Consider the following 27,942-nt stretch of genomic DNA (forward strand, 5'->3'; position numbering starts at 1 on the left):
TGCTATTTTGATTGAGTAGGCAACTGACCCAGTTGGATCCAAGTCTAAAATTCTAACCAGCCTTGTGGTTTCAACATCAATTCCGTTTCACTGTCCTTCAGTTCTATTTAGACTTGTCCCTGGGACTCAGGAAGCAGTCTATCTTATAGTTGAATTCTCAGAGTTTACGGTATTCTGTTTAAAGTCAACTTCACCCATATGCAGCTTGGGGATGAGCCCAGGAGTTTTGCAAGCAATTTTATGGGTTTGCTTCCCTGATCCGCTCTCTGTCTGCATCTCCAAGGTACTTCCCAGCTCTGCAGGCCTCTTACCCTCCTCTTCGCAGTCCTCTGGCAAGAATGTTGGCACTTGACATACTGCACTCTGCAGTGCACTCCCTTCCACTGCTCCCATCTCCCAGCCAAATGGTAAGAGGAAAGAGAGACCAAAAGAAAAAAAAAATCAATAGAGATTTGTCACGCTCCCTTGAGGCCACAGCCCCTTGTATCAAAATGGACAATTCCTCTTTGGCAGAGATGCAGGCCCTTGAAGGCCCCTCTTGCCTCTGCTTTTGTTGGCCCCGCTGCCACCGTCTCAGGATTGCACGGGGATAAAATGTAAAGGAACAAAAAAAGGAAAAAATACGGGAATGTTAGGAAACTCCCTTCCCAGCCTTCCAGGCAGCACTAGAGGGCTTTTTGTGGAATGCTTTCTGTCATCACTAATGCCCCTCTTCTGGGTTTCAGAGCGTGCTGAGTCTAAGCCAAGAGATATTAGAGGAAAATAAAATCATGGAACTTTGAATTCTTGTCTTCTCCAATCTTCCTGCTTTGATGTACTTTTCAGATTCTTCAGCTGCTGGTTTTTCTATGCATTTTATTCAAATTTTATAGCTACAATGAATGGAAAAGGGAGGCGGTTGTATGTTTATTCCATCTTACCTGGAAGTAGTTTATTTAGTAAATATGGGTACCAAAACCCAGAAGAGACCAGGACAGCTGTGAGATCTGCCTGAGATGCCATCCAGAGTCAGCAAGGGCTATTCTGTGATGTGTGTTAGAGGTAAGACGATCATCGTCCAAAGTAAGACAAAATTTCAGAAGGCAAAATTATACTTGGACTTTGAAAATTATACCTGGGCAACAGGTATGAAACAGGAACTGGAATGTATGGATGCCTTATTTAGAAAGTGCGGTGGGAAGAAATATTCTTTCTCGTTGTATTGCACAGAGATCAGTTGTTTAATTACCATCAGTCTCCTGTCTGTAGAACATCTGTTTCCATTGTCCACTCTTCTGATCAATTTACATGTAAGAAACACTAATAAACCTTTACCCTGGCTGCTTGCCATCACCTTCAGGGTCCCCCCTCACCTGGAAGGGCGTGCTCTGTAAATGTGAGACTTCTGAGATAGTCCCTTGTGTGTGTGTGTATGCACAAATCTCAGGGTCAGTCTGAGATTTGTCTAAGCTAGGAACAAGCCTCTGGACCTCTGGATAGATCACTTACAGCAATACTTATTTTAGAATAAAATAAACCTGGATAAACTGGCCAAGAGAGGTTTCTGAGTCTTAGATCTTTGAGAGCGGTTGGCAGGAAAACCAGGGATTCTGGTCTTCACCAAAACACAATGACACAATGACAGTGTGGATTTCTCCCTTCTGAGGCCCTGCAATGAGCCTCCCCACAAGAAACTTCCTCCAGGAATAATTTATACCCTTTAACTCATCTTTAACTTTATCACTGAAATTCCCAACAAGGATGGTGCTCGGTGCCAAAGCCACAGTGGTTCTTATGATGTGGGTGCCTCTGTGAAAACAGAGCCCTGAAGCCTTCACACGGGCACCCAGCAGAGGCCAGATGACAGGGCCTTAAGCCGCTCCAAGCCCGCATCACATTCATACCAGTGGATGCGACACATTATGGGCAAATGAGTCCAGAAACTGCTTTTCTATGTTGCTCAGGTTGGGTCATCCCATTCTCTTGGGGAAGAGAGAACACAAAGGTTATACATTCACATATGACCAGAACAGTATGTTAACTGCAGCTTGAACTCCGATGGGGCAGGCACACTCAGGAGAATAAACGGAGCGTGGTCCATCCGGAACCACTGCTCGGTACTCCTGCCTCCTGCCCATCACTTTGGAGGAGCTCAATGAGACCAGTGGGCCAGGAGGCACACACAGGGGGCTCCAGCCTGCACAAGCAAGCGGCTCAGTCTTCAGCTCCGCTCAAACCCCAGTCTTGCTGTCTTTTCACCAGTGTACACATTTATTTCCCAGACTCTTACCAGTCCTCAAGGGATTCTTCTTCACAGAGAAGCTCCTGGCAAAGCTTAAACCATTAGTTTCTAATAAAGTAATATTTATTTGATTGCAAAGATACATAAAGTTATGTGTACAATACTTAGCAGACATGACAGTCCAGAGCCACAAAGCCAAGGGGCTGTATCTGCTGATTCCACATAGATGACCAGGGAAATCTTAGGAGCCTCACGGGCTGAGTGTGTATAAGAATCTGGAGAATTCGCTCTCCCTCTGTCCAGTCCAAGGAATCAGAGGCTGCCACCATAGCTCCAGTGTCTTTCCAGGGCTGCCAAGCCCCCTCAGGGCTGGAAGAACTCTTCTCACTTACTATCAGCCTGGTCCGTGCCGTGTGTTCTGTTCATCGATGTCTCTGCTCACCTGGGATCTGGGGGAGGGGCCCAGGGCTCTCCTCGCCTGGGATGGTGGGGGAGGGGGGTCCGGGGCTCATCCCCCCATCCTCTAGGCTGGGAGCTCCTCCCAGTGGCTTTTGTTTTCCTGAGTCTTTTCCAGAGAAAAAATTCTTGGAATAATTCTGAGCTGGTCCCATGTGAATCCTTTAGAGCTTTTCACGGGCATATGATAGCGCATTTGGGTCCAGAACCTGGAATTGGGAGGGACCGATTTTAAGCCCCTCCATGTGACTGTGGGCAAAACCCTGAGAGCTTTTTTCACTAGATGAGGTAGACACTCTGGCTCTTGGAAGGGAGAGAACTTAATTAAAATCAGTTTCAGTGTTTGGTCGTCCAAGGCGAGATTCACCGCTGCTTGTAGTTCAAAGATCCTGGGTCCGTTGACATAGTTGGGGCTCAAGATAAATACTCCTCTCCTACTTTTCTTGATCATGCTCACAATGTCTTCTGCATACGCTGGGGACAAAGAATTTAGTTATTTGCAATTGTTATTGTTAAACTTTTAGTCACAATAACCCTGAATCTCCCAGATCCCTCCAAACGGTTCCTTGCAATACACATTCTTAGACCACGAGGAAAGGAGGCCTGCTTTTCTCCATCACTCCAACCAGATCAACTCTACCAACAGCTGAAGACAAACTCTGGTGTCTGGTGACTCTCAGTTTCACCTTCCTCCCCTGTGTCCTGTCTCCTCAAATTGTCAGTTCCTCTAGGGGCAAAGCTCGTTGGAACAAGGTTGGCTGGGATAAGAGAGGGATGTGGAATGTCCCAGGCTCCTGGGTGGGGGCACCTGTGGCAGAGCAGATGAGCAGGACAGGATGGGGTCTGCACATCTGATGGATGCCCAGGGCCAGGCCCAGGGAGTCTTCTGGGCCCAGAGCCGAGGCTGTGGCGGGGAGAGTCCCAGAAAGGGACTTTGGGGGACTGTTTCCGACTTCCTGCAGAGGAACCAAAAAAAGGTATCTTCATTCTGGAAGGTTCCCTGGGCACTTATATATATATATATATATATATTTTTTTTTTTTTTTTTTTTCTGAAGAAGGCTTGTTTTAATGATGGCATTTGTCTCTGCAGCACACACTTCTCTGTGTTGTCACCCTTGGAAACTTCCAGAAATAAATCATCCACCAGAAAGAGTCACAGGAAAACGCAGATATTGCCTGCGTGTGCCCCTCCTTGTTCTGTGCTTTCCGTCGGCATTCAGAACCTACCTCCTCCTGGGACCACGTCTCTTTCAAGCAAACACAAGGTGTATCCATACTTGTTTTCCAAAACTTCAGGGAATAGATTCAGAGCCAGATCTTCCTCGCTCAGAGACGGAGTGGCCTCACTCTCCAAAGAGCTCAGTTTCGCATAAGATACGAAAGCATCAAACTCCTTTTTATCTGCGGAAGAGGAGCAACAGAAACTGTAAGGCACGGGCACCGGTTTTACTCCCGTGGCGTACCTGCACCCCCCGAACCAGATGGCAGACGGGTAAGAATCACGATTTGGGACCCTACTGAACTGACTTAACAAACAAAAAGCAGTGTCTGTGTGCATTTCAGATCCACACTGCTGAGTGGCACTGACTGTCTACCCAGAATCGGGGTCTAATCGATGGGGCTCCCCTGCATGTTCCCCTGAGGTCCGATCAAACAGCTGGGCCTCCCCTGATTAAATCACAGGGCCCTGGAGTTCCTCTGGGCTTTCTTTGCATCCTCATTGTTTCTGTCTCAGTTGCACATCAAAGCAGAGCCCGCTCCATCCCCGCGTGCTAATATCCAGTGAGCAAAGCCCGGCGAAGACCCAGCGCATGCGCGGGCTGAGGGCACATGTATCTGAGTCCCCATGTGTCAGATGAGATAATAATAACTTCCTGGCCGGCTGCTATCAGGGTGGCCTGGGATAACGTGTGGGAAGAGCTCAGAGTCTGCCTTATAGCACAAGATAAATGTTCATCCCTCTCCCTTCTAGGTAGAAAACTACATTTTGGAACTTATTTGGGAATATTTTTAAGGTTTCATATGCCTCTGTCGAGTCAACTATTTCAAATGCACATGGATTCTGGGATGCGCTAAAGAATGAACTGGAAGTCGTAGAAAAATCTCAGAAGTGGACCCGTGGGCTCAGGAGCTGGGCACAGTTGTCTCAGCCTCGAACATTTCGCACCACGCCTGGCAAATTGTATCATTACAGAGCCGTGAACAGCAGGGCTGGTTACTGCTGCAGCTTGGCAGGTTGTTCAACGTGGACCCGAGGAGATGCCTTCGCGGGTGGAAATGCCAGCAGCGAAAAAGGAAGAGGGAGTGGAGGTGATCTGGAGTCAAGAGAAGAGGATGCCAGAGGGTGGGGCCCGGGAGGCTGGGCCACGAAGCTCCTCGCTGCCCAGGTGGGGAGGAGGCCGCTCTGGGGGCGTGGCCAGCAGGTACCTGCCATGCAGCTGAGCTGTGTGACACACCGTGGTCACCTTGATCTTTAACCCCCACATCTCTGTGACACTCCAGCAAACTAGGATTTTTCTATAATGTGAAAGCATTAGATTTCTCTAGAAATAATATTTGGGAATGGGAGAAGGAGGTGATCTCCACCATTCTGACTTTCTATGTCTCTCTAAAACTTGGGACAGTCAAAGGAAAAGGTCTTTGTGGCTGAAAAACATTAGAGTGGACACAGAGTGCACTGAGTCACTGGGTTCTGCCTCCCTGTCAGGTTACGAAGACGCTGTCTGTGCAAAGAGAAGCGAGAGAGGACACATTTCAAATGCTTCACAGTTGATGGAGTCTTCTGCACAAGCCCAGGAATCTTAAGATAGGTAGCATTTTGGTAAAAGAAGTATGAAGTTGTCTAGGGGAACAGTTAAGACAGGGATTAGATAATTTGCTCAATTCAAAAAAGCTAAAAAGCTGTTTAAAATGTAACTTGGAAACACTCTTGGCTTAAGGACTTCTAGGATATATTTCTCAATAATTGGTCTAAAGAAAAGTGTGATTGATGCATTTCTCCGTTGTCCTTTTCCCAGCAATCTTTGAGCTCTTCGCTGAGATCCTCGTGTGGGAAAACCTTGGGCGTGCTCGGGGCGTCCCAGCCAGGGACGTGCATGTCCCCGGAGTCCAACGGGAGGGATTCTGCTCCTTCCAAAGCAGTAGAATCACTCACTAAAACCGCAAGCGTCCCACCTAACCTTAGAGCCCTCCGGGACTAGAAAGACACACAGGCAGCTCTCTAGTCTAAAGAAGTGAATGTAAAGAGTCCACTGTTATCCCGCCTCATGAGAACATTGACCAATACTTCATGGATGGTAATAGTGCTTGCATTTTACCCAACTCCATGCTTTTAAGGACATTTCCACCATCTCCAAGAGGAGATGCAGAAGAGGAATAGCTACTGGGGGCTTTAAACCAAACTGCCTGGGTCCGTCTCTAACCCTAACACCCATGATCAGTGCCCTTTGGGGCACAGGATCCATGTCTCCACCTGGCTGGTATGGTGTGTGTGACAGTGACAGCAGCGAATCCGGGTGCCTGGCAGCACTCGGTCCTCAGACCGTCAGAGCGGGCGTGCACCTGCTGGGCCTGCTCTAAGCGCCCCTCGTGTCTGACTCAGTGAGCTCACAAGCACCCACTGCGACTGGGATTAGGGCTTGCTTCACAGCAGAGAAAACTAGGATGCGGGGAGGTCAAGTCATCCGTCCTGTGGCTCTAGGCTGGTGAGCCGAGGGACTGCCCTCAAGTCCAACGTGTCCTGCAGTCACACCATCCGCAATGTTCCTGGCGACTGGGATGAAAAGAAATTGTTCCTCCACTGGGCTTCCTCCCTCCCGGGTGGGAAGCCACCAGACCCGCAGGAAGATCTCAGATGCTGAGGGGCGTGACTTCATGAATCAGGGAACACCCACGTCTCAAGCCCTCCCTCCCCCTCTGTCAGTTCCAGGGGCAAAGTCAGAGGCCAGGCGAGCTGGGTCTTCTCACCCCCGAGGGTCTCGTCCGTGCTCTGGTAGGTTCGGTACAGCAGCACCAGCTCGATCCAGTACCTGCAGAGGAGCGCGCCTGCGGCCAGCGCGCCCGCCAGGGACGTGACGGTGCCGAGGAGGATGTAGAGGAACAGCACTGGGGGGGACAGGGCGGCCGTGAGCGGAGGCAGAGGCAGCGACCCCCACCCCACCATCAATGACCGTGGCCAGGCCAGCTCTGGGGGCTGGCCCTGTACCTTTTCCGACCCCGTTATTTTTATCAAAATCACTGCTATTGAAAACATTTCTCTTGAATCTAGAAACATCCTAAATTACATCTTGGAGGAACGATCTCAAAACGAACCCGAGAGAACGCGGGGAGAGGGGCAGTCTCCGGCTGGCCGGACAAACTGCTGGAAGTCACTTTAGCTTATTCTCCCCCGTAAACTTCCAGGCAACCCACGTGCCTCACTCTCACTGCACGTTGTAAGTTATTTTCACATGTTATCGACCCCGTTGAAGACTAAACTTCCTGAGACCCAGAAACACATCTGACTCAGGTGCTCACCTCTGCGGTAGCTAACATGCGGGAATTTCTGCCCAACCCCATGGAGCATCCATGAGGGACCAGCCATCAAGTGTGGCTTATTTAAGCCTCCCAAACATTCAAACCCTGCTTGTTCTATAATCTCTACTAATGGAATGAATGAATGATCCCCCTTCATCCCTGATCATCTTCTCAAAAGAAATTTAAATCTATTCCTTCCCAGGAATTTCCACTCCAGCTTTAAAATCACTATGATCTACAATATCACTCTGAAACTGAGCAAGGTTACTTCCTCCCCTCCACTCTCCAACACTGGGCCATCACATTCTCTGGATTTGGAAGCCACGAGAGGAAAACAGAAAAGGGAGCGAGGCCTTAGCGCAATACCTGCCACACAGGACATGCTCTGTAGGTCTTTGCAGAATGAATGAATGGTAGACAGCTCCCATCAACGGAGGATTAGTTAAGAGGACCAGCCCTGGATCGCTGATGTGAAGCCCACCAGGTGTGTGGCTTTGGTCAAGGTGTTGAATGAATCAGTGCAAGCAAAGTGCTTACTTAGAACCCTGTCTGGCGGCTGGTGGATGTGAGCGGCAGGCTACCATCACCATGACTACCCCCAGGGCAGCTCCCCTCCTCGCAGGTCAAAGCAGTTGTGCGCATTCTCAGCAACCTCCCAGGCTCACCTCCTTTCTTTTCTTTTAGTTGGACGGAATGGGTAGTGTTCCCAATGGAGTTCTGGGCAAAGCAGGTGAATGTCCTGCGGAGATCACGCTGAGTAACTTCTTTCAAGAAGAAAACGCGCTCTATGATTTCATCCTTTAGGGTGGATTTAACACTGGGAAAGGAGAGAAAACATCACAGCCACCTAGTAACATAGACTGACGCCCGTTTGCAGTATTTGGAGTGGTCCCATTTGTGGGACACGCCATGTCTACACAAGCAGCCTGGGTCGGTGTGTCTGTCTGCTCGTTGGCTTGGTGTGTCAAACTGAGCTTCAAGACAACTGACATATTTCAGTCTATGGTCCTGTCCCAAACTGCATGTGGCCCCACATTGAAAATTAACCCACCCTTGGTATTTCTGCACTTTTATGTGCACCGCTAGTTGGAGCTGCTGTCTACACTGTCAGCTCCGTGTGTTCAGTCAGCTATCTGTGTACATTTTAGAGGTTTCTAAAGGTGAGAGCATCAGTGTGAGTTGCAAAAAAAAAAAAAAAAAACTTAATTCGCTAATTTTCTTCTTACCTTTTCTCCTCAGGCACTGGGACTTCCCACTCCTGCTCAGAATCTTTGATGTACCATCTTATCACAGGTTTAAAGTTTATTTCGAAGCCAAATCGTGCTGTGCAGTTAAGAGTTAAAGGCTTTCCTGAAAGTGAAGGGGTCACAGAAGAAGGAAGGAAGCGGGTGAGAACGCTCTGCCCCGCGCAGGAGGGACACCCCACCTCGGAGGCCGGCAGGCTCACAGGTGAAGCGGCTGTGCCAGAAAGACCCAGACATCTGTCTGTCTGTCTGTCACTCAGGGATGTTTGTCTCTACCAGGCAACACTGAAGCTCTCAAACCTAAGACTGTATTTCTTAAAACGAAGGCTAGCATGGTCATAGCACTGAGGATTCTGATGTGGTTTAAGGGGAAACACCAGGAAAACGAGCAGTTTCTGTGACCAGGCTCCCAATGCTGCTGTTCAGGTCGTACAAGGTGTGTCGATAAAGAATATTTTACTAACCCGTGTTTGCCTGTTAAATGGTAATCCTGGGGTTTCGGTAGCATGTGGTTTAGAGAAGTTATTTCAGTTTTCAGCTGTATTTTGAACGATGCACTATGGACGGGCGCGCATGTGACTCCACTACCCGCTTTCTGCCCATTTCCTCTGCCTCCCACTCAACATTTTAACCGTGAAACGATTAGAGACTCCGTTTGAAAATTTATCGTTGCACCTAAATAATGCTTCCTCCACGATAAGACTTTAAAATTCACTGATACGACAGGTAACTTGGCTATTTTTGAATTAATTAGTTTTCTCCCTCCTTCCTTGCCTTCTTGCGACGTTCCCCGTATCGTAATTATTTCTTTCTATAATCAGGATACGCCGCTACCGCCACCTAGTGGTCACTTACCATAATCTCTCTTTTTTTTTCCATTTCTTGCTGCCAGAATAAATATCTTATTAACATTTAAAAGAACACATTTTACTGAAACAACCAGCACTTGGTTTTAAATAGGGCAGTTCTTATTCGGCTGTGTGGGGAGATGCAGATGTTACCGAAGCTGACAGAACGAAAGGGGACCACAGAAAGTGACTTGTCCCCTCTACCCCAAAGACATTGCTTTGGAATACAACTTATCTGAGCAGGATTTGTAGTATTGTCTCACAGGTACCTTAAAGTCCAAACCAAACCCTGTACTCACAAAGGTTAAGGCTACCTAAGTTACATGTATAGACTTAACCAATGGACCTAACCTCCCTTTTCGGGTGGAGTCAGGAAGAACCTCAGATCTATCAATCGTGCCCAGCACACCAGTCACCTAACATACAGCATCCTGTATTTCTCAGTGCAAGCTGCTGAGGTCAGCTCTATTCTGCCCAGTTACAGATTTATAAACTGAGGCTTCGAAAGATTAGGTCACTGCATCAGGTCACAACACCAGTCAATGTCAAAGTCATCGGGGGAGGGGCAGTCATACCACCCACCTTACCCAGTTCGGCTTCCAGTGTGTCCTTGACGGGGTCCAGAATATCTGGCTTGAGATTAGTGTTCTTCACTAAAAGAAGCAAACAGAAAGCATTATTCGCATTGGGAAATCTGAAGGGCTGAGTGCTGAAGACTTGAGAACATGCTCACATTTTGATCTAGATGTTTTAGACCTTCTTCTTCATATTTTATCCAGAATTCACAAGGCTAGAGGTTTATTTCCATGTGAAAAGCGTGCCTTCAAAAGTGACTCTGACATCAGGCACCAGCTGCTGGCAAAATGTGAGTCCTTGACAAACCCACATCCGCACAAGTACGTTTTCTTCCACACCAGTACTGCTCACCGGTTGCAGACTTGAACCCCCATCTCTGTCTTTCTTTTCCTTCAAGATTGCTTTTCAGTGCCATCTGGCTAAGTAATCCAAGAAAGAGAACCCACTTGACAAAAGGCACAGGTAACCAGATCGGACTCCACCTCTCCATCCTCATATCCACGGTTTGTTTCAAAATAAAGGTGAGCTCAGCCCTCCCTGAATCTTTCATCCCTCGACTTCCCACCACAGACTTTCAACTGTGCCTCCACAGTCAAACACCGTCCTGAAAGGCCCATTTCCTAAGAAAGGAAAATCCATCATGTCTGCCGGCACATCATCCTCTCTCACTTCTTGGGGAACCCCTTCCTTCAGTTACACCTTCCTCCTGTATCTTTGGCTTTCTCTCTGTCCTTCTCCCCATCAGCATTTATCCACGCTCAGTCTCTTCATCTTAAAAAAGAGGAGAAACCCTTCCGCTCACAACCCTGCCTTGCCCCCTTCCTTCCCAGCCAAGTTCTTGTGTCCCCCCTCCCCTCACCTCCTGTGGAGTCTGACTTCTGCCCCCATCACGCCACTGAGACTGCTTTGGCCAAAGTCACCAGGGACCTCCTTGCACCCAGGTCCACCGGGCACCGCTGAGTCTTTAATCCGCTTTCCAGCTCAGTGGCACTGGAGGCTGCTGGGCACGCTCTCGGGGGAACCTTCTCCTGACTTTTCACCCTGGGGCTGTGTGCCCCTCCTCGTCTGCGCCCCTTGTGAAGTCGGTGCCCCTCCAGTTCTGTCCTCGCTGTCTTCCTTCGACCCCCCGCTCCCTGCCGGGCAGCTCGCTCTCCAGGCCTCTCCCCTACGACAGGTCTCCGCCCCTGAAATGCTCTCTCTCCCGCATCACCAATTTCACTTCCTCCTCCGCTCTCCTCCCCACCCTTCCTCTGGCTCCCACTTGCTGATAAGATGACGACCTCCCTCTTCCCAAATCCCACGACCCGTTCCCAGGCATCACTCCCTCCTCCTTGGGACACGTGACCGCGGAGCCCTGGGACAGTTCTGGGTCCTCACACACCTGCTCCATCTCCTGTGGGCTGCTCTTCCCCCCACGTCCCCAGGTGCTGGAAGCCCCCAGCCTCAGTTCCAGCTCCCTCCTCTCTGTGCTCACTGCGCACGTGACCCCTTCCCCTCGGCTGTGTGTGTGCCGGCCACCCTCACGATCGCAGCTCTGGCCCTCGAGTCTCAGGACTGGTTTAGCCAATCCCCACTTGTCACTATGGCTTGATGACTTCAAGTCCTCTCTGGCCTACCACTGAGTTTCTTCCACTGAGAATTCTTCTTTTCATTTTTTTTCTATCTCCCTTACATGGTTCCAGCAGTTACCAACTCATCCAGGCCAGAAAGCTAAACCAAGTTTGATTTCCCTCTTTCTTTTATCTTCCACAGTAAAATCCATCAACATGTCCCATTAACGCTCAAATAAAGCCATTTCTAATCACCTCTGCGAAGTCTGCTCAAAGAGTCACCACCTCTCGGGGAGGGAGGGGAATGGTAGCTGTCTTGATGGTGGTGGTGGTGTCAAGGCTGTAGACCTCTGCTGAAATTCATCAAAGTGTACCTCTGAAGCATGTGTCGTTTACAAGAATCATACCGCAATAAAGGTGTTAAAAAGAGGAGGGACCAGAGACATCCTTTAAGAACATGAGTCAAGCCTGCTGCTCCCCCACCCGCGCCCTTCAGCAGCCCTTGCGTGTCTGCCCTGATCTGTCCTGTCCCTCCTTTTCCACCCACCCCACCCTGTCCTCGCTCCGTGTGTTACGGAAAGCCCACCGAGCAGCCCAACTTAACACCTGGTTCTCATCCTTTTCCCTCTTCCTCACTCCCAGTTCCCAAATCCTTTCATGCGTAACTTCCTAAATATTTCTTGAGTTTGTTTACTTCCCTGAATCCCCTCCCCGCCTGCTGCCCGGTCACTCCTGGTTCAGGCCACCATCAGCAATTGCCTGCTTGACCCTCGGTAGCCTCCTTGTGCTTCTCCCTGCCTTCATTGTTGCGCCCCCAAATCCATTTTCTACACAACAGGCAGAGTGATCCATCTCAAGTCCAGGTCTGTTCATGACACTCTCCCACTTAGAACCCTCAATGGCTCCCCACTGTTTCTCGGATAAAGTCCAAAGTTACTGGAACCGTGTAATTTTTGTTCTGCTTCCAGAAACTCATGCTCACCTGACCTCTTTCTTTCTGAAATGCCCCATGCTCTCTCATCTCCTGGAAATTAGCTATGCTGTTCCTTCTGCCTGGAACAGCATCTTTCCCACCTCCACTGGGCTAGCGTGCCTCACCTCTGGGTTCTCACTTGGACTCGGTCTACTCAGGCTTGGGTGTGGTGGGGCCCCCACGTGCCCACTTCTTCCCTCTCTCTCCTGTTCATCACGCTGAATTGTGATGCCCCACGGGATGGTGCGTTCCCAGAGGCCAGTGAAAGCATCCAGGTGTTCCTTCGTACACCCTTAGTGCCGGGGCCTGACGTGTGTCAGATGTTCAACAAACAATTGTGTAAGAGTGAATGCATGAAAGAATGAGTGAGTAAATAAATGGGGAAGACAGGAATGATGACAGAGAAGGCTTGATTGAAAATGACATGACCGGCGTGACAAGGCGTCCTCTGAGAGGGAGAAAAGCAGATTCTGCTACTGAAAATTTGAGGGGGTGAGTAATCCTGTCTGAGTAAAAGGGCCGTCACACTTGGAGGGGGCAAGTGGTCCTCGTGGGGTGTTTGTGGTCTAATTTCTGGTCTAAGAAACAGTCTAATACAAATTTAAATTGCTGAGATCTGAAGTCATGGGGAGCAGGGCCAGGAAGTAGGCAGGGGGGCCTGACTTGGTCTCAGCGTGCTCCATGCGGTTTGCATCTTTCAATGAAAGAAGAGGAAGTAAGATAAATTAATATACTAAGAGCTAAGTCAATCATTCTATATGGTTATGTTTTGATACAGGCCATGCTTAAATTAATTACATTGTAGAGTTTATCCACGCTAACATTTGTAAATCTAATAAGAATGACCCAAGGGAAAGACAAGACCAAAACTGGACAAGTCACAGAAGAATAAACCCAGTGGGCCAGTAAACATATGACAAGGTATTCAGCTTCGTTGGTGGTCGGGGAAATGTAAGCTGGTACGGATGGAAAAAGGGATCCCCCGACTTGACACCAGTCAGAAGGTCTGAAACCACCAAGTATGATTTGGGAGCAATGGGAATCTGGTCATTGCTGATGGGGGTGCAAACTGACAAGGCAATACCTAAGAATAATACCATATGTGTTTATCACACAAGGCACGTTTTATGACATAAAACAATATTCTGTTTCATTAATGGACACATACATATGGGGAAAACACATAAGAACATAAACAGAAAGAAAATAAGCTAAGGGAGGACCACGTTTGTGAAAAGAGGAAGTGGGAAGGGCTGAGGGCATCAGCCTCAAACCGTATCTGTAATGTTTTGTTTCGTTAAAGAAAAAGTGAGACTTTAGCCTGTGGAAAAACCACTGTTAAAGCTGGTGGTAGGTACGTGGGTGTCACAGTTCTGGGTGTGAACTATTTAATATTTTTAAAAATCATTAGTTACAATGTGTGAAATGGTTAACATTGCTTATTTTTGTGCATGAATATTTAGTCTTGTTTTTTGAATTTATCACAAAAACCAACCAGGGATCGAGGCGTGGGAAGCCCAGCTTGTGACAGCTTGACCATGATTCAGAACTAGGCCTTCCTTGAAGGATGGAATCTAGATTAATGGAAAAACTGATGTTCACCAGCATTCCAGTCTTTACCACTAGGTATGGCTGTCCCCTTTGTTCCCTCCCGAAAAAGGAAAAACACCACGAAGCCAAGGACGATAACTTAAATTAGGTAGCTGGGGTTGAAATCTCAAATACTGCAACCACGATCTCACTCACCAATGGTCTTCACTTGGACAACAGCCCTGACTGTCCATGAACTTGCATTATCCGACCGGGTGTAATCACACACGTACGTGCCCTGGTGGTAGTCGTAGATTTCATCCACTTCGATTGGGCTGCGCCTTTCTTCAGGGAGTAGTTTTCCATTCTAACCCAAGAGACAAGAACATTAAATAACGTTCTTTAACTGGATAATTGCTCTTGACGTTAAACTCACCTATAGAAAAACTTCATGGGTTTGGACCAGGGAAGGGAAGGCCAGTCTACTATAAGGACGTCGCAGAGCATAAAACCCCAAGCTATAAAAAGATTCTGCTCACAAACCATATCTGTTGGATTCTTCCTTGAAATCAGAGGCATTTTCAAAGACAATTCCTTTATGTGTGGCAATCAAGACACCAAATCAGATCAGCCCACCAAGAGTTGTTTAACCTGGTATTTCCCAAGGCATGACTCAGGCCTCTGAGAATGTTCTAGAAAGCTCCTGGAGTTCTAAGTGAATGATAGCTAAATGAATTTTTTAAAAGCATATATATTTGTATTTCTGGAAATTGACATAGATTTCCTGTGTATGGGGCCAATATAAAGTTTCCTCTTTAAATACATTTAACTCTCATAAAAGAATAAAATTTAAATCAAAAACATTAAGTAGCAGCTGAACAGATGTACTTAAATTTGATAAAGACGAGCCGATGACTGAGGAACAATTGAGTCAACTCAGAGCAGACCCCAAGTTGAGAACTAAAATACAACGATGACGTTTCTCTCTCTTTCTTAGAATTTCTCAGTGGCATCTCTTTGCCTGGAGGATGAAGTTCAAAATCCTTCACGGCCTGGTCTTGCCATTGCTTCCCAGACTCATTTCCTGCTGCCGTCCCTCTGCCCACTTGTCATTCCCTACACGACCCTGTTCTCCCTCAGTCCACGCAGTCACCATCTCCCATCATTCTTCCCCACCGGGTAGGCAGCCGCTCATTCCCCAGCTCCCATTCATGCAAGGTCATTCTCAAGGAGACAAGTTACCAGGCGCTGCGCGAGCAGGCTCAGCCACGCCTGCTCCCAAAGCAGCGAGCATGACCTCCGTCATGAGCGCAGCCCTTCTATGCTAGTGCAGTGAGTGGGTGTCTCCTCTGCGGTTGTGGAGGGCAGCCTTTGTGTCAAGACACGTGGCAGGTCCTGGTCGCACTGGGCGGAACAAACGTAGCCCCTGCTTTCAGTGCGTTCTGTCCAAGAGCTCAAGTCTGAGCCGTGAGCCGGAGTACGAAGCACACAGGTGTCGCTGGCTTAGCTCACAGGTGGCAGGGATGCTCCCCCCAGTCTAATCAGAGCCTCAAAGAACATGTAGGAATCAATGAAACTGATTGACATTTTAGGAGCACTTGAAGCAAAGCACGTGTGTGGGAAACAAGGCCACGGTGGGAGGGCTGATGCACGTGGCTGTGTTTGCTCTTCGTGTCCTCAGGAGGCAGTGAGCAGGCCAGCAATAGCAAGGTCTTTGTAAATGATGGGTGAGTAAATGCAGGTGCAATTGGAAGAAAGGTTTTGAAGCATGAGAGTCACATGAGCTGACATTTTTAGAACCATGACTGGCAGCCAAGTAGGGAGGCTCCTGTACATTTAAGCGAGGACTATCTTGATCACCTCTGTATTGGGAGGGGCTAGGACATGGTACGGGCTCGGTAATATTTATCCAATGACGGAGTATGACTGTGTCATTAACCCTGTAGCTGCTAACCTCCATGTAGCACTTCCAATTTCCCACTAAGTACCAGAGGCATGTCTCTCACCACTGTAGTTGAAATAAAAGAGATAAACGACAAAACTAACAAAATGATAAAAACCAATTACCTACCCAGATTACAAAGTTCTTTCTCATGCGTTATCTCCTATGCTCAAAGTGTTCTCTGATTTGGCTGGCATAGATTCTACATCTTCCATTTCACAGATGAGAAACAGAGGTTCTGAAGTTTGTGTTTGGCTCTATGTCATAGAGCTTGTGAGAGGCCTGAAAAATCAATCTAAGTTTTTCTGACTCTGAGTTTCATGTTTTGATTGAGGAATTTCCCTTCCACTTTGCCCGCTGACTCGAAGAAGCAGGAATTCCCCTACTCCAAGTCTCTGGTGTGGTTCCTGTGGCCTCAGAGAGAATTTCCAGTCAGTTGGCAAGGAGTCTGAGAAGAGGGTCAGAACTGGTCAGGGCGGGGCAGCTGCAGATAGGAAGTCAGACAAGGCCAAGAAGTGGGACAGAGCAGGTTGAATGTCTATCAGCTGATCTCAAGGAACAAGAGTATCTTCAAATAAATCTTCAGAGCCTGGGGTAAACTCTAGAGAACATGGTAAAAACATCCAAAGAACAGAAATTGGAGTGGGTGTGTGTCATCAATCACACAAGAAGGTGATGCAGAGGAGAGGATACAGGCTTGTCACCAGAACTCAAGGGCCAGAGGGAGAATGAGTAATAACAAAGTGGACCTGATTTTTTCTTTATGAAAGAATAAGCATGGCTTAGTATGTATCATCACGACTTTATGAGATGGAACTCGGCCAAAACATCAAGGAAAAGAGATGGGGGAAGGAATTTGTGCCAGGAGTGATGGGAAACCCATTCTAATAACACAATCACAAATGACCCTAGTAGGAAAGAGAGGTGCCCATGGGGCTGCACGGGAAATTCTTTCTTTTGCTCAGCTGTGAGTCAGTCCTGAACACAGGATGGAAGGAGGAGCATCTATCAGTGTGACCGCAAATAAAGAGAGTGAGTCCTAAAGGAAAATGACGCGTGTGATGACATGTGGACGGCGGCGTTGGACAGCTGTTGGGCAGTTGTCTAGGGTTATGAGAGTTCTGAAATTTCACACTGAGGACAGTGGCTCATCTATGGACCTTGGAAACTGTTGTTAAAAATCGAACCTAAGCCATCTTTACCTCTTCTCTACCTGGAATCGCATTAACCTTTGGTCTAGCCAGTCTCACCACCTTCACCAGTTCTCCACGTCACCGGACTCACAGAATGCCAACAGTTACTATGAGAACGAGGCCAAAGGAAACGAGAAGAAGTGGCAGGTCTATGTGCAAAAATTCCATGGAACACAGGGCTCCGAGATGACCTGGCAGCCACGTCAGCACTGTGGTGTATGACTGAGGCTGTCTCAAACCACCAATGGAAAAGTCACTCGGGGCACAGTCCTACAGACAGCAGGTCACGGCAGTGCCACAGACACACACAGCTCAGGGCCCCAGGCCCTTGCAGGGGAACGTCTTCCATTCCCCTGCATTATAACTTTGCCTCATGTCAAAGATTCGCTTAAAGAACACAAAATACCCTCTGGTGAATGCAGTGGCCTCTCTTTAAGATGAAGTCTTATGCCAAAGCTATTTTTCATTATATTTTTATAAATTATGAGAAAGAACAGATAATTAACTTTCATTCTGACTTCCTGATCATTAAATATTTCAGTTAAGAATCTCCAGAGACTCCAGCCCATGGGGCTTATTTCACTTGGATGTTCTTTACAGCTGGCAGGTGTGTCCCTGGCCCACAATTTCCTCTGAATTCATTCAGTAACACTGTGTTTTCATCTTCTCAGCCAGTGTTAGTGTCATCTGCTCTGAGATAATTGGGGGAGACGCACCCACCACCTGAGTACCTGGGGTTTAGCACAAAGGAAAGGAACCCTGGGTATTATTTCCTGCCCAGTGTCATCGCTTTTAGTGACACCCTGCTGCCATGAGGTCTGTGACTTTCCAGGATCCTGTGTGTATGTGTGTCTGTGTGTGTGTGTGTGTGTGTGTACACACGTGCACACACACACGCAATTCATGAAACATAACCTAAATGATGAACTGTCCAAATTGGAGTCAGAAGGTACAATTTTCACAACAGCCATTGTTTGAGACACATGCCTGGTCACCATTAAAGACACCTTGATGTTTGCAGTCAAGGCCCCAGGGAAGTGAACTACAGCTTCCTTTTGCGAATGTCATACCACATTAGGGTTCAGGTCACAAGAGCAGTGTCTGCAGACAGCTGGCAACTCCTGTGTGGCTTGTGCATGTCAGAAAGTGAAAACAGCTTCCATTTCAGGGACACAATCACTGAAAATTCGAATGCATTTTCATTTTAAATAACGAGCCTTCTTTCCTGGGCTGGGAACAGCCTACCCTGACGTCGCAAGATATCTGCCATCCAGACTACAAATACTTTTGAACCATGGGAAGTTTTGTTCTTAAGAGAGAACTGAAAATAATGAACAAAGCCACTGACTCTTACTAACCTCATTTTAGAGGTTATGAAATTAACGTGTTTCTGAAATTCAGATTTTATTGACTGCAGCGTATTTTCAGTGTCATTTTAAAATTCAAAGATGAGGCCTTAAGCACCTCACTCCCCCTCCAGGTATGCTTATTTCTAAGTGGACGTAATAGCACCTGCTCACCTGTGGTCACTGAATCTCAAGAGAATCAGGTGAGGACACGTCTTCACACCCCAGTAATTTCACCCCCTGAGCCCCTGAATGTTGAGTCTTGGAGCACAGAAAGCCTACAGGTAAACATGGACCACTTTCTTGACTTTGGTCAGTGGGAATTTAAAATGATATTTTTATATAAACAAACAGATGTATTTGGAAGTCAATTTAAAGGTTTGCATTTTTTTTAAAGCAAAACACTGGATGTCAAACAATTCTTACACGTGTAGGAGGTAATTTAAATTCTGTTCCCAGACACGGGGTGACTTTGGAAGAGATCCTTACGCAGCACCCGTATCTGGCAGGACTTAGAAAACTTGCAAAACATGATGAAAACGTGAAATGTTTTTGTTTTGAAGTTTACTGACATGTGGTTCATAAGTAAGAATCATTTTGAAACTTGTCTTTTCCCAGCTTCTTCTGTTCCCTTTTTCTCTTAGCACGGCACTCCCTCCCCAACGTCTCACTCCCCAACGTCTCACCTGTGCAAGACACCTGTCACCCAGGCCACCCTGTATTTGCCTTCACTGTCTTCCCAGATGTATCCTCTTTGGAAAGTATTCCAACCTCCTGCTTTTTTCAGAAGCCCTTCAAGGCATACTCGTTGGGCGTTCCTTTTGCCTCAGCCAAGTGAAAATGAATGAATCTGGTCTTCTGCATGAGCAGGGGTTTGCAAGCTTATGTCTCGGCCTCGCGTGTAATATACTTGAATTTTAGAAATGTTTCTGGCACTGATTAAAGGATAGTTCTAATAATCAGAGTGTCAGAGCCTGCAGCTTCCTAGGGGAAAGATCGCTCTAGAAAGTCGGGTCTTCACAGGCGCAAGGCCAGTCGCTGGGAAGCTCTCGGCCTCAGATTCAAGCACATGTTTCTATCAACTACGTATGGGGACGTTACTATAAAAACCATACCCTGGCATCAGCTTTGGAGAGGTCATTCCTACCTGGTACCAGGTCACCTCTGGACTCTGTGCATCACTTTGGTGGCTGAGACCGGGGCAGCGAATGGAGTCCATGCTGCCGAGAAGAAGGCTTTGCTTATATGACACGGGGCTCCCACAGGATATGTTTGTCTTGGGTTTAACTTCTAAGATCATCTTGACACAACAGGCCTCGTCCTGGGGGCTCCTAGGAGAGTTAACAAGGTCCTGTGAACAAGGTCCTTGTTATATCCAGATAACAAAGTATTTGGGAATGTTTTCAGATAGGAATGCATTTGAGACATACCTAATCCTAGGTCTACAAGTATATGACCCAGCATCCTTCATCCCTGTGGTCAAAAAATGAAGGGTTCTCCTGTCCTTGTTGATGTGAGGATAGTTTTGAGTAATTTCTACTAGTGGACCTCCATTCTGAGGTTGTAGATACCATTGGACATCGGACAAGTTCTTACTACCACTGCAGGGCAGGTGATCAGAGCCTTGGGTTGGTGAGAGTTGACTTCTGTAGTAGGAGTGGGATTTCCATGGCTCTGGCAAATCACAAAATAAGACAAACTCTTCCCCACATCTTGCAGTGTATGTCCTAGGAAGCGTTTTGGTGGAGCAGTCTGAAAACCACGACACACAAAGCAACACAGAAACACATTAGAAGATGAAATTGTAACTTGTATTTGCAAAGAGCACTTGGTTTAACCAGGGATTAATCTGCCTGGGGTGTCTTTCTTATTCACTGTTCCCATTTTGTGGGGAAGAGAAGTTCATATTCTAACTCGCCCTGGACTTCAGCATCACCGGTAGCAACACAGATTTCCTGTTAAAGATGGCCAACTCACCTTTCATTCCTCATCTGTTTCCACTGAACAGCCAGCTACAGTAACTGGGCTCCCCAACAATGCCTGGCATCAACCAAAACCTGTTCACCCCAGTAATTTCTCCTCCCACCCCCATCTTGATAGTAGAAAGGAAATGCTCTGTATGATTATGTCATGCTGATGTATCAGAATACCTGTCCCTTTTGAGCTTGACTGTAAGACCCACAACGTTAACATGAAAAGTAGAAAACCCTACCTGAGATGTCAGGTCCTTCCAGTCTCCCTGACGCGACAAGCCAGAGAAGCATCCAGCCCAAATAAAGCATTCTTCTCCCCAGGTCCTGTCATCACTTCAGTACGTTTGTTCTGGTCCCAGAGGAGAGGGCCTCGTAACTCAGAGCTCCACCCTGAGGATCTTCTTCATTTCTGCAAATCAAGAAATGGGAAATGAAGAAATCAGAACCAGCAATCAAAACGCAAGTCACACAGGAAGCTTTGAAAGGGCAGGTCCTACCCCGACGAGCCCTCCCATGTCCACACGTGAGTGATATTTCCAACGGTGTGTGGCAGCCCCTGCACATGTCACTTCTTACACAACTAAAGGGGGGACCATCTCAGGCTCACGGTACCTTTTGCAGGTGTGCTCCACGTGGTGTGTTCTTTGGGCACCATTTCTTCATGGAATACCCTTTTCTTCCTTTTCTTGAAGTTCTGACCTAGTACATATATTTTTGTGAGTAATTTGGAAAGAGTTACATAAAAATTTTTCCCCAAAAGGTGATCCAAGTTGAATGAATATGTCAGACCGAGTACGTCTATGCTGCTACTTTGCCATAACTGTTAGCAAATAGGGGCTGTTTGACTCTTTGTGTCCCCCCACCACCAAATAAAACAGGGGAAGTTGTCACTGGACGGTGTTTCTACCAGTTCTCTGACGTATAAAAGGGGAAGAAGGTCACCCCAAGTCAGAGAACGAGGTCCTGTCTGTGGTTTTATCTCCTTTGTTGATGGGGTGGCTGTTGGAGCCTTCAAACCATTTAGAAGAGATGAGAGATGAGGATGCTGGGTGGGAGTCCTGGTTTGTTCAGGCTGCCGTAACAGAAGACCAAAGACTGGGTGGCTTATAAACAGCAGAAATTTACTTCTCACAGTTCTGGAGTCTGGGAAGCCCACGGTCAAGGCAGCAGCACAGACGCCTCCCGGTGAGGGCCCGCCTCCTGGTTTACAACCAGCACCCAGCGTTACGTCCTCACGCGGTGGAAGGGGCTACCCATCTCTTTGGGGTCTCTTTGACAAGGCACTAAATCCTATTCATGAGGGCTTCTCCCTCCTGACCTAAGTACCCCTTGAAGTTCTCACCTCCTAATATCATTAACTTCGGGGTTAGAATTTCAACATATAAACTGAAAGGAGGGGGCACAAACACTCAGACCACAGCAGTGGGTAACATTTGATTATTATTTAACCTTTGAGCCAAAAATATTGATAATTTCACTATAGAACAGTTGTATCTGCTTCTCAGAGTTCTGAACTATTATCACTATTATAAAAATAATCTATGTTTTATTCTTGGGGTTATAGGAATAAAGGAACTTAACCCCCAAACTGCAGCTAAAAATTTCTCCTGGAACACTCCTGTACTGCCTTAGGCACTTTAAGTGGTGGGGGGCCAGCGGTGCAGGGGATAAAACAAACGGTATTGCCTCTGCGCTCAAGGGTCAGTCATAGTGTGGAAAACCATGTTAAAGAAAAAGTTACTCTGACACTTGTTAAAACAGTGAGGAAGACTTTGTTCAAGGCTATTCCAACAGGGGAGAGAAACCAAGCTCAACTCAGAACACAACAAGGACCGGCGAGGATTTGTAGTTGACCAAGAGGGTGAGCCTCAGAGGGTGGGAAACCACAAAGCGAAGACGTCAAGAGTAGGAGAATTCTGACTGAAGCGTCCAACAAGATCCTTGCTAATGACAGATTAAGGACTTAAATAGCAAAGGTGGGAGATGAGGTATCAAATAACAAGGATGAGAGGATGACTACGCAAAATTCCCTGCTAAGACTGGACTGGGCAGACCAGTCAGGGTGAAGGCCGAGGTCGAGGCCCACCTGAGAAGAGGTCTCAAGGAGCTTGATTAAAATTTGATGAGGAAAAGAGTCTTTGTCAACACAAGTAAGCAAATAAACAGTGACAGGAAAATGCAACGACAAACAAATGCAGTGATAACAGAAAAGAAAAAATTAAAGAGGGAAGGAAAGGGAAGAGAAAGAGAAGGAGGGAGGGAGGGAGGAAGGGAGGAAGATTAAAGAAAAGAAAGAAAGAAAGAAAGAAAGAAAGAAAGAAAGAAAGAAAGAAAGAAAGAAAGAAAGAAAGAAAGAAAGAAAAGAAAGAAAGAAAGAAAGAAAGAAAGGAAGAAAAAATGAACGGAAGGAAAGGAAGAAAGAAAGAATGGAAGGAAAGGAAGGAAGGAAGGGAAGGAAGGAAGGAAGGAGGGAAGGAAGGAAGGAAGGAAGGAAGGAAGGAAGGAAGGAAGGAAAGGAAAGGAAAGGAAAGGAAAGGAAAGGAAAGGAAAGGAAAGGAAAGGAAAGGGAAGGGAAGGGAAGGGAAGGGAAGGGAAGGGAAGGGAAGGGAAGGGAAGGGAAGGGAAGGGAAGGGAAGGGAAGGGAAGGGAAGGGAAGGGAAGGGAAGGGAAGGAAAGGGAAGGGAAGGAAGAGAGAGGAAAGTTTTACTGAGCATCACGTGGCCACTCAGAAAGTTCTCTTTAAAAGTCTTCTTCCCACAACACTTCTGTTTCTTGGACAGCTGACAAAATCAATCTTTCTTCTCTCAACCTCTGTCTCTGTGTCTGTCTCTCTGTCTCTCAGTTCCCCTCCCTCCTCTTTCTCTCCATATCTAACCAGTCATGCAGGTTCCTCTCCCCACTCTTCCATGTGCTCACTGGCCATTCCTGCAACCGCTCCCTCCGCCCAGACTTTCCCAGGACACTTCTCTCCAGGAATCTCCATCTTTTCTCACAAATAAGTACTTGGCTTTCTTCATCTTATAAATTCTTCACTTTCAACCCTTTAGACACTGACACACACACCATGTCTCCAACATCTTCAGATGCAGGAGAAGGGAGTAATTTTAATATTTATAAACTATTTATGAGTCACTATGTTTCCCTGACAGAAACATTGAACTTGAGGTGCCTTTGGAGGTGCAAATGGAGCATTCCAAGGGCAGCCAGGCGGGGCTCCAGGAGGGGTCTGGAGCACGGGAAGTTCAAGCCACAGGAGTCTGGAAACTACAAGGAAAGGGCAGACAGACTTCCCTGAGGAGCACCAGCCTGCAAGGGTGGGTCAGGGCCAAGGGTAAGTTTACAAGGATAAACCGAAAATGAAGAAAAGAAACAGAACACAGAGCCCACCATGACACGAAACACAGAGAACGTTTGGAGAGAAGGCTAGATGTTGATGTCAGAAGCTGCAGAGAAGTGGGGCCTGGAAAGGACTGGATGGTTTCCACTGGATTTGGCCACTGATAGATCAGACCAGTGTGTGCAGAGGGGTTGAGGTGATGGAGGGCTGCCCTGATGGGGGCGAGGGTGTCAGGGAAGGGACGTGGGGACTGGGGACGAGCCACACCATCCGAACGCTACACTGCACAGCATGGAAGGCTGGAGGTGTTTCCTCGTGTGTGACATGAGCCCACCATGAAGAAGGAGCTGGCAGGGTAGCAGGTCAAATATAAGCGAGAGTGAGGAGAGAGTCGTGGATGGACTTCTATGAAGATGAACCCAGAAAGCCACAAGACATTATCTTGGATGGAGGTGGATGGAGTCGTGTACGGTGGGACGTCTCTCCAGACCAGTTTGCCCAGGTGGGGCCAGAAGTGCAGGATGTTTCCTCTTGGCTGCTGACCTGCTGAGAGGGGAGCATGCTCGGGGAAGAAGCAGCTCCACAGAGGGGCAGGGGGCCTCGGAGAGCGCTGGGGACAGGCCTGGAGTCCCTGCATTACTTACACCAGTTGACGACGGCTGGTGGTTCTTCTTGCCAAGACGTTGATCAAGGAACAAGACAGGATAAGCAACTGCCTGTCAAGGTGCGGTTGGCCCCCCACCCCCACTTTCGCTTCCTTTCCCCACAAAGCCCCTGAGGGAACGGTGTCCCCATTTCCAGCTACCAGAAGCATCTTCCTAAAACACAAGCCTGTGGACGTCATCTCGGTGCTAATAACCTCACCAGCCCCACCGCCCGTGAGGCTCCATTCCAAAGCACCATGTGGGCCTGCCTGGACTCTCCAATTCAAACCCCCGTATGACTTGACTGGCTGTCTCATGTCTCGTCTGGCCTTCCATCCCCAGAAGGACCAAGACCTTCCCTGACCACCTGCGTGAGGGAATTCCTCCGTCCTTACTCATCACTGTGCCAGCCAGCAACCATCTCTCTTATTACTCAGTTGATATTACTTCATCTTAGCACACATTATGGTCTGAAAATACCTTGTTTCGAAAACTTCTCCCCCAACTAGAATCGGAGCTCCTTGCCAGCCGGGACCGAGTCCGTCTTTACAGCCCGCGTGCTGTCTCCTGTCACCAGGAACAGGCACTGGCTCACAACAGGGGTTCAGGAAGTCCTTGCTCAGAATTTATTTACACCGTGGCATTAATTGTTATCCCATTTACACTCCCACTAAGGTCAGAGCTTCTTAAGAGCAGGGCTCCTGTTACAGAAATCCTATCTATCCCCGAATCCTAGGACAAAGCTTCATGTATAAATCATAATCTGCTGTCCAAATAAATGCAAAACAGTTCAGGAGGAGTCACAACAAGTGTGCATCAGCCTGGGTGTAACCATTGATTCGCTGTGTGACTCTAGTTAAGACACTTGGCTTCTCTCTGCACTTCAGTTTTCTTATCTACAAAATAAATCATTTCGACTGTTATCAGTTGTTCCTTCTCCTTAGAGGAAGAGGATCCAAACTTCTGGGGATAAAGCTGGGAAATCTGCACGTTTTAAAGCTCCCTGACATGAGAACCATGGGACTTTGTGACTGCCAAGATCATCTCAGCTCTTACATTCTGTGATTCCATGTTTGAATCACCAAGCCTATAGAAAATCAGTTACCATGACACCCAGAAGTCTCAAGTCCCAACCTTGAGTGGCCAGATGCTCTCTGTCCGCGACGCAGTCACTTGCCCGCCTAGACGTCAGGCTGCCTGGGGCTGTTTCTAGGCTCGGCTTTGTCTGTGGGACCATGTTTTTCAAATTATCTTCCTTCCAAAAATCACCTGGAACACTTATTATAAATGCAGATATCTGGGCTCTGCAAATCATATTAAATCAGGTTCTCCAGGAAAAGAATGTTGGAAATCACTGGGATCCAGGAAGCATCCCCGGGAAGCCCTGCCCAGGGACGAGACGAGAGCTGGAGGGGGTGGGTCTGTGCTGAGTTAGAGTGGTTATTGCCAGCACTGTTGGCTACTGAGCAACACAAGAACAAGTCCATTCTGGAAACCCCATCTATGTGGGATAACACAATAGATATTAGTTGTCAACATTTACCTCTTTGAGACCATTCAATGTCTATGTGACGTCTTTTATTGCACCATCACTGAAACACTTCCATGAATCACAAAGAATCACACAGTGTGCATTTATCGAGCATTTATCAAGCATTGGGCAACTTAATCAAACCAGGCTGCCGAATGTCTGTTCATGGGAGTAAAACAATGGAGAGGTGGCACTGAATATTATGGGGCCCTGCTTTCTTACGTACGTTCTGGTCACACTCAGGAGGATGTGACCACCTCGGCTAGATAAGATCTGTGGTTAGCTTTACTTGAAAGAGTGAGGGAATCATCCTTCTTGTTTCACTGATGGACAGACAAGTTTCATATTGCTTCAAGAGTGGTCCCCACCATTGATGATCATCACACACCTTAAAAGTATTAGAAGAGGAATCCGTGTTCACATGTAGAGGGTCTCAATGACTCTCATTTTCCTATTCACCACATGCTGTCATCTCACCGGACAGGACGAGAGCCCAACAGGGTGACTTCAGGTATCTGAAAGGCCTCTGCTCCACCCTATTTTCCATACCTGCTTTTTGAGAGCCATGTTTCTTTTGTCCGAGATTGAAGATTCCTTCAATCAGATGGTCAAGACTCTACCTTCAACTATATTTGGTTGATGATGAATTAAGATTTTGGATGGGAGAAGGAGAAAAAGAGGACAATTCTGCAGAAGGCAAGGGAATCTGAGGCACAGGTGGTGGGGGCTCACTGTCAAAGACAGTTTCCCACAGGATCAGCGGTGGCTACACACAGAGAACACATGAACACGTAGCAACTGTTTAATTCAACTAATATTATTGTGGCTCTTGCATGATCCATGGCAGCTCTGTGTCCCATTGTCTAGGAATTACAGAGTATCAAGTGTGCAGCTCCTGCTCTCAAAGATCTTGCAGTCAAGTCAAGATAAGCACTCAAATTCAAATCTGTCTCCTCTTCACCTTTCCCACAAAATGTTAACAGCCCTGTAGGTAGGTTTACTTAATAGCCACCAGTTTTTAAATAAAGTGAAGTCTCCACATAGCTGGAGATGTACATTTTGCTTGTTAGATAGCATATCTACTATTAGATTCCTGGAAAGGAATTGTGTTAGCAATACATTTTGAAAATTATTTAAGCTCTTTTCTTAACTTATATTTGCTGGTTAGGAAAGCTAGTGAAAAAAAAAAAGTACCATTGTCTTACCTTTATTTCCTGTTTCTTACGACATTGAAAAAGAGGAAGGAACTTCAAGTCTTTATTTCAGTGACTGCCGGCTTTTCTGTCTGAAGAACATGTGAGAATATCCATTTTCAAAGAGGTCTGTTCCTATCAGTGAGATAACTGGAAAAGGTACCCCAGCTGCTTAACTCATGCAAGTTTGGAGATGGTGAGTTATATCTGGAGAAAAAAGGAAAGTCTTCAGTATTTTGTAAATGACCACTGACGTTGTTATATCCATGGTCACATCAGGAAAATCAAATTAACGACCTCTAACAGTAGAAGGAAATGACCTAACGATGAAGCATCTAAGACTCTCCCCACTCTCCTTGACTAGATAAGGTTTGTGGCTAGGTTTAGTTGAAAGAGTGAGTAAGCCTACTTCCTTTACAGGAATTTCCTGTAAAGATTATTAGCACTCAACTCAATTTCTCAACTGTAGGTTTTGGGGTTTTTGTTTTTGTTTTTCGTTTTGTAAAGCTAGCTCCCGAAAATGTAACCTTCATAACCTAAAGCTTTCCGTGTGATTCACTTTTTAAATCTGAAAAAGAAAAAAGTCTCTCTCCAACACCGTTTGTTTGAAACAATGATTGATTGATACGGACAAGGAAGTTAATTAAAGTCTAAAACCACCAGCTTCTTTGTATCTCTTTATCAAAAGAAAAGTTCAAAATATAATTTGCCACGGTTCCTTTGATGGAACAAGAAAAATCACTTAATTAGAACCTTGGACCACTCTGAGACCACACTGGTCAGAAAGAGCTTTGTCTAGAAAGCATCTTGGTGAAGCATAGATAACACCCTCCCTCAAGAGGCTCATATTCTAGTAAAGATAAGGCTG

General features: G+C 47.0%; 1 protein-coding gene across 1 annotated transcript; it reads right to left on the reverse strand.

The window, feature by feature from the left end:
• Positions 1–2,341: 2,341 nt before the first annotated feature.
• Positions 2,342–27,448, reverse strand: IL18RAP (interleukin 18 receptor accessory protein). Its single transcript, XM_010959091.3, is given in 13 exon segments — positions 2,342–2,794; positions 2,796–3,151; positions 3,907–4,080; positions 6,646–6,783; positions 7,860–8,011; positions 8,421–8,544; positions 9,874–9,939; positions 14,132–14,282; positions 19,544–19,727; positions 19,827–20,148; positions 20,609–20,778; positions 20,982–21,068; positions 27,087–27,448. Coding segments are annotated over 11 exon segments (1,872 nt in total). The 5' UTR covers positions 20,679–20,778; positions 20,982–21,068; positions 27,087–27,448; the 3' UTR covers positions 2,342–2,659.
• Between the last annotated feature and the right edge of the window lie 494 nt (positions 27,449–27,942).

Source organism: Camelus bactrianus, chromosome 28, assembly GCF_048773025.1.
Source record: "Camelus bactrianus isolate YW-2024 breed Bactrian camel chromosome 28, ASM4877302v1, whole genome shotgun sequence".
NCBI classification, from domain to species: Eukaryota; Metazoa; Chordata; class Mammalia; order Artiodactyla; family Camelidae; genus Camelus; species Camelus bactrianus.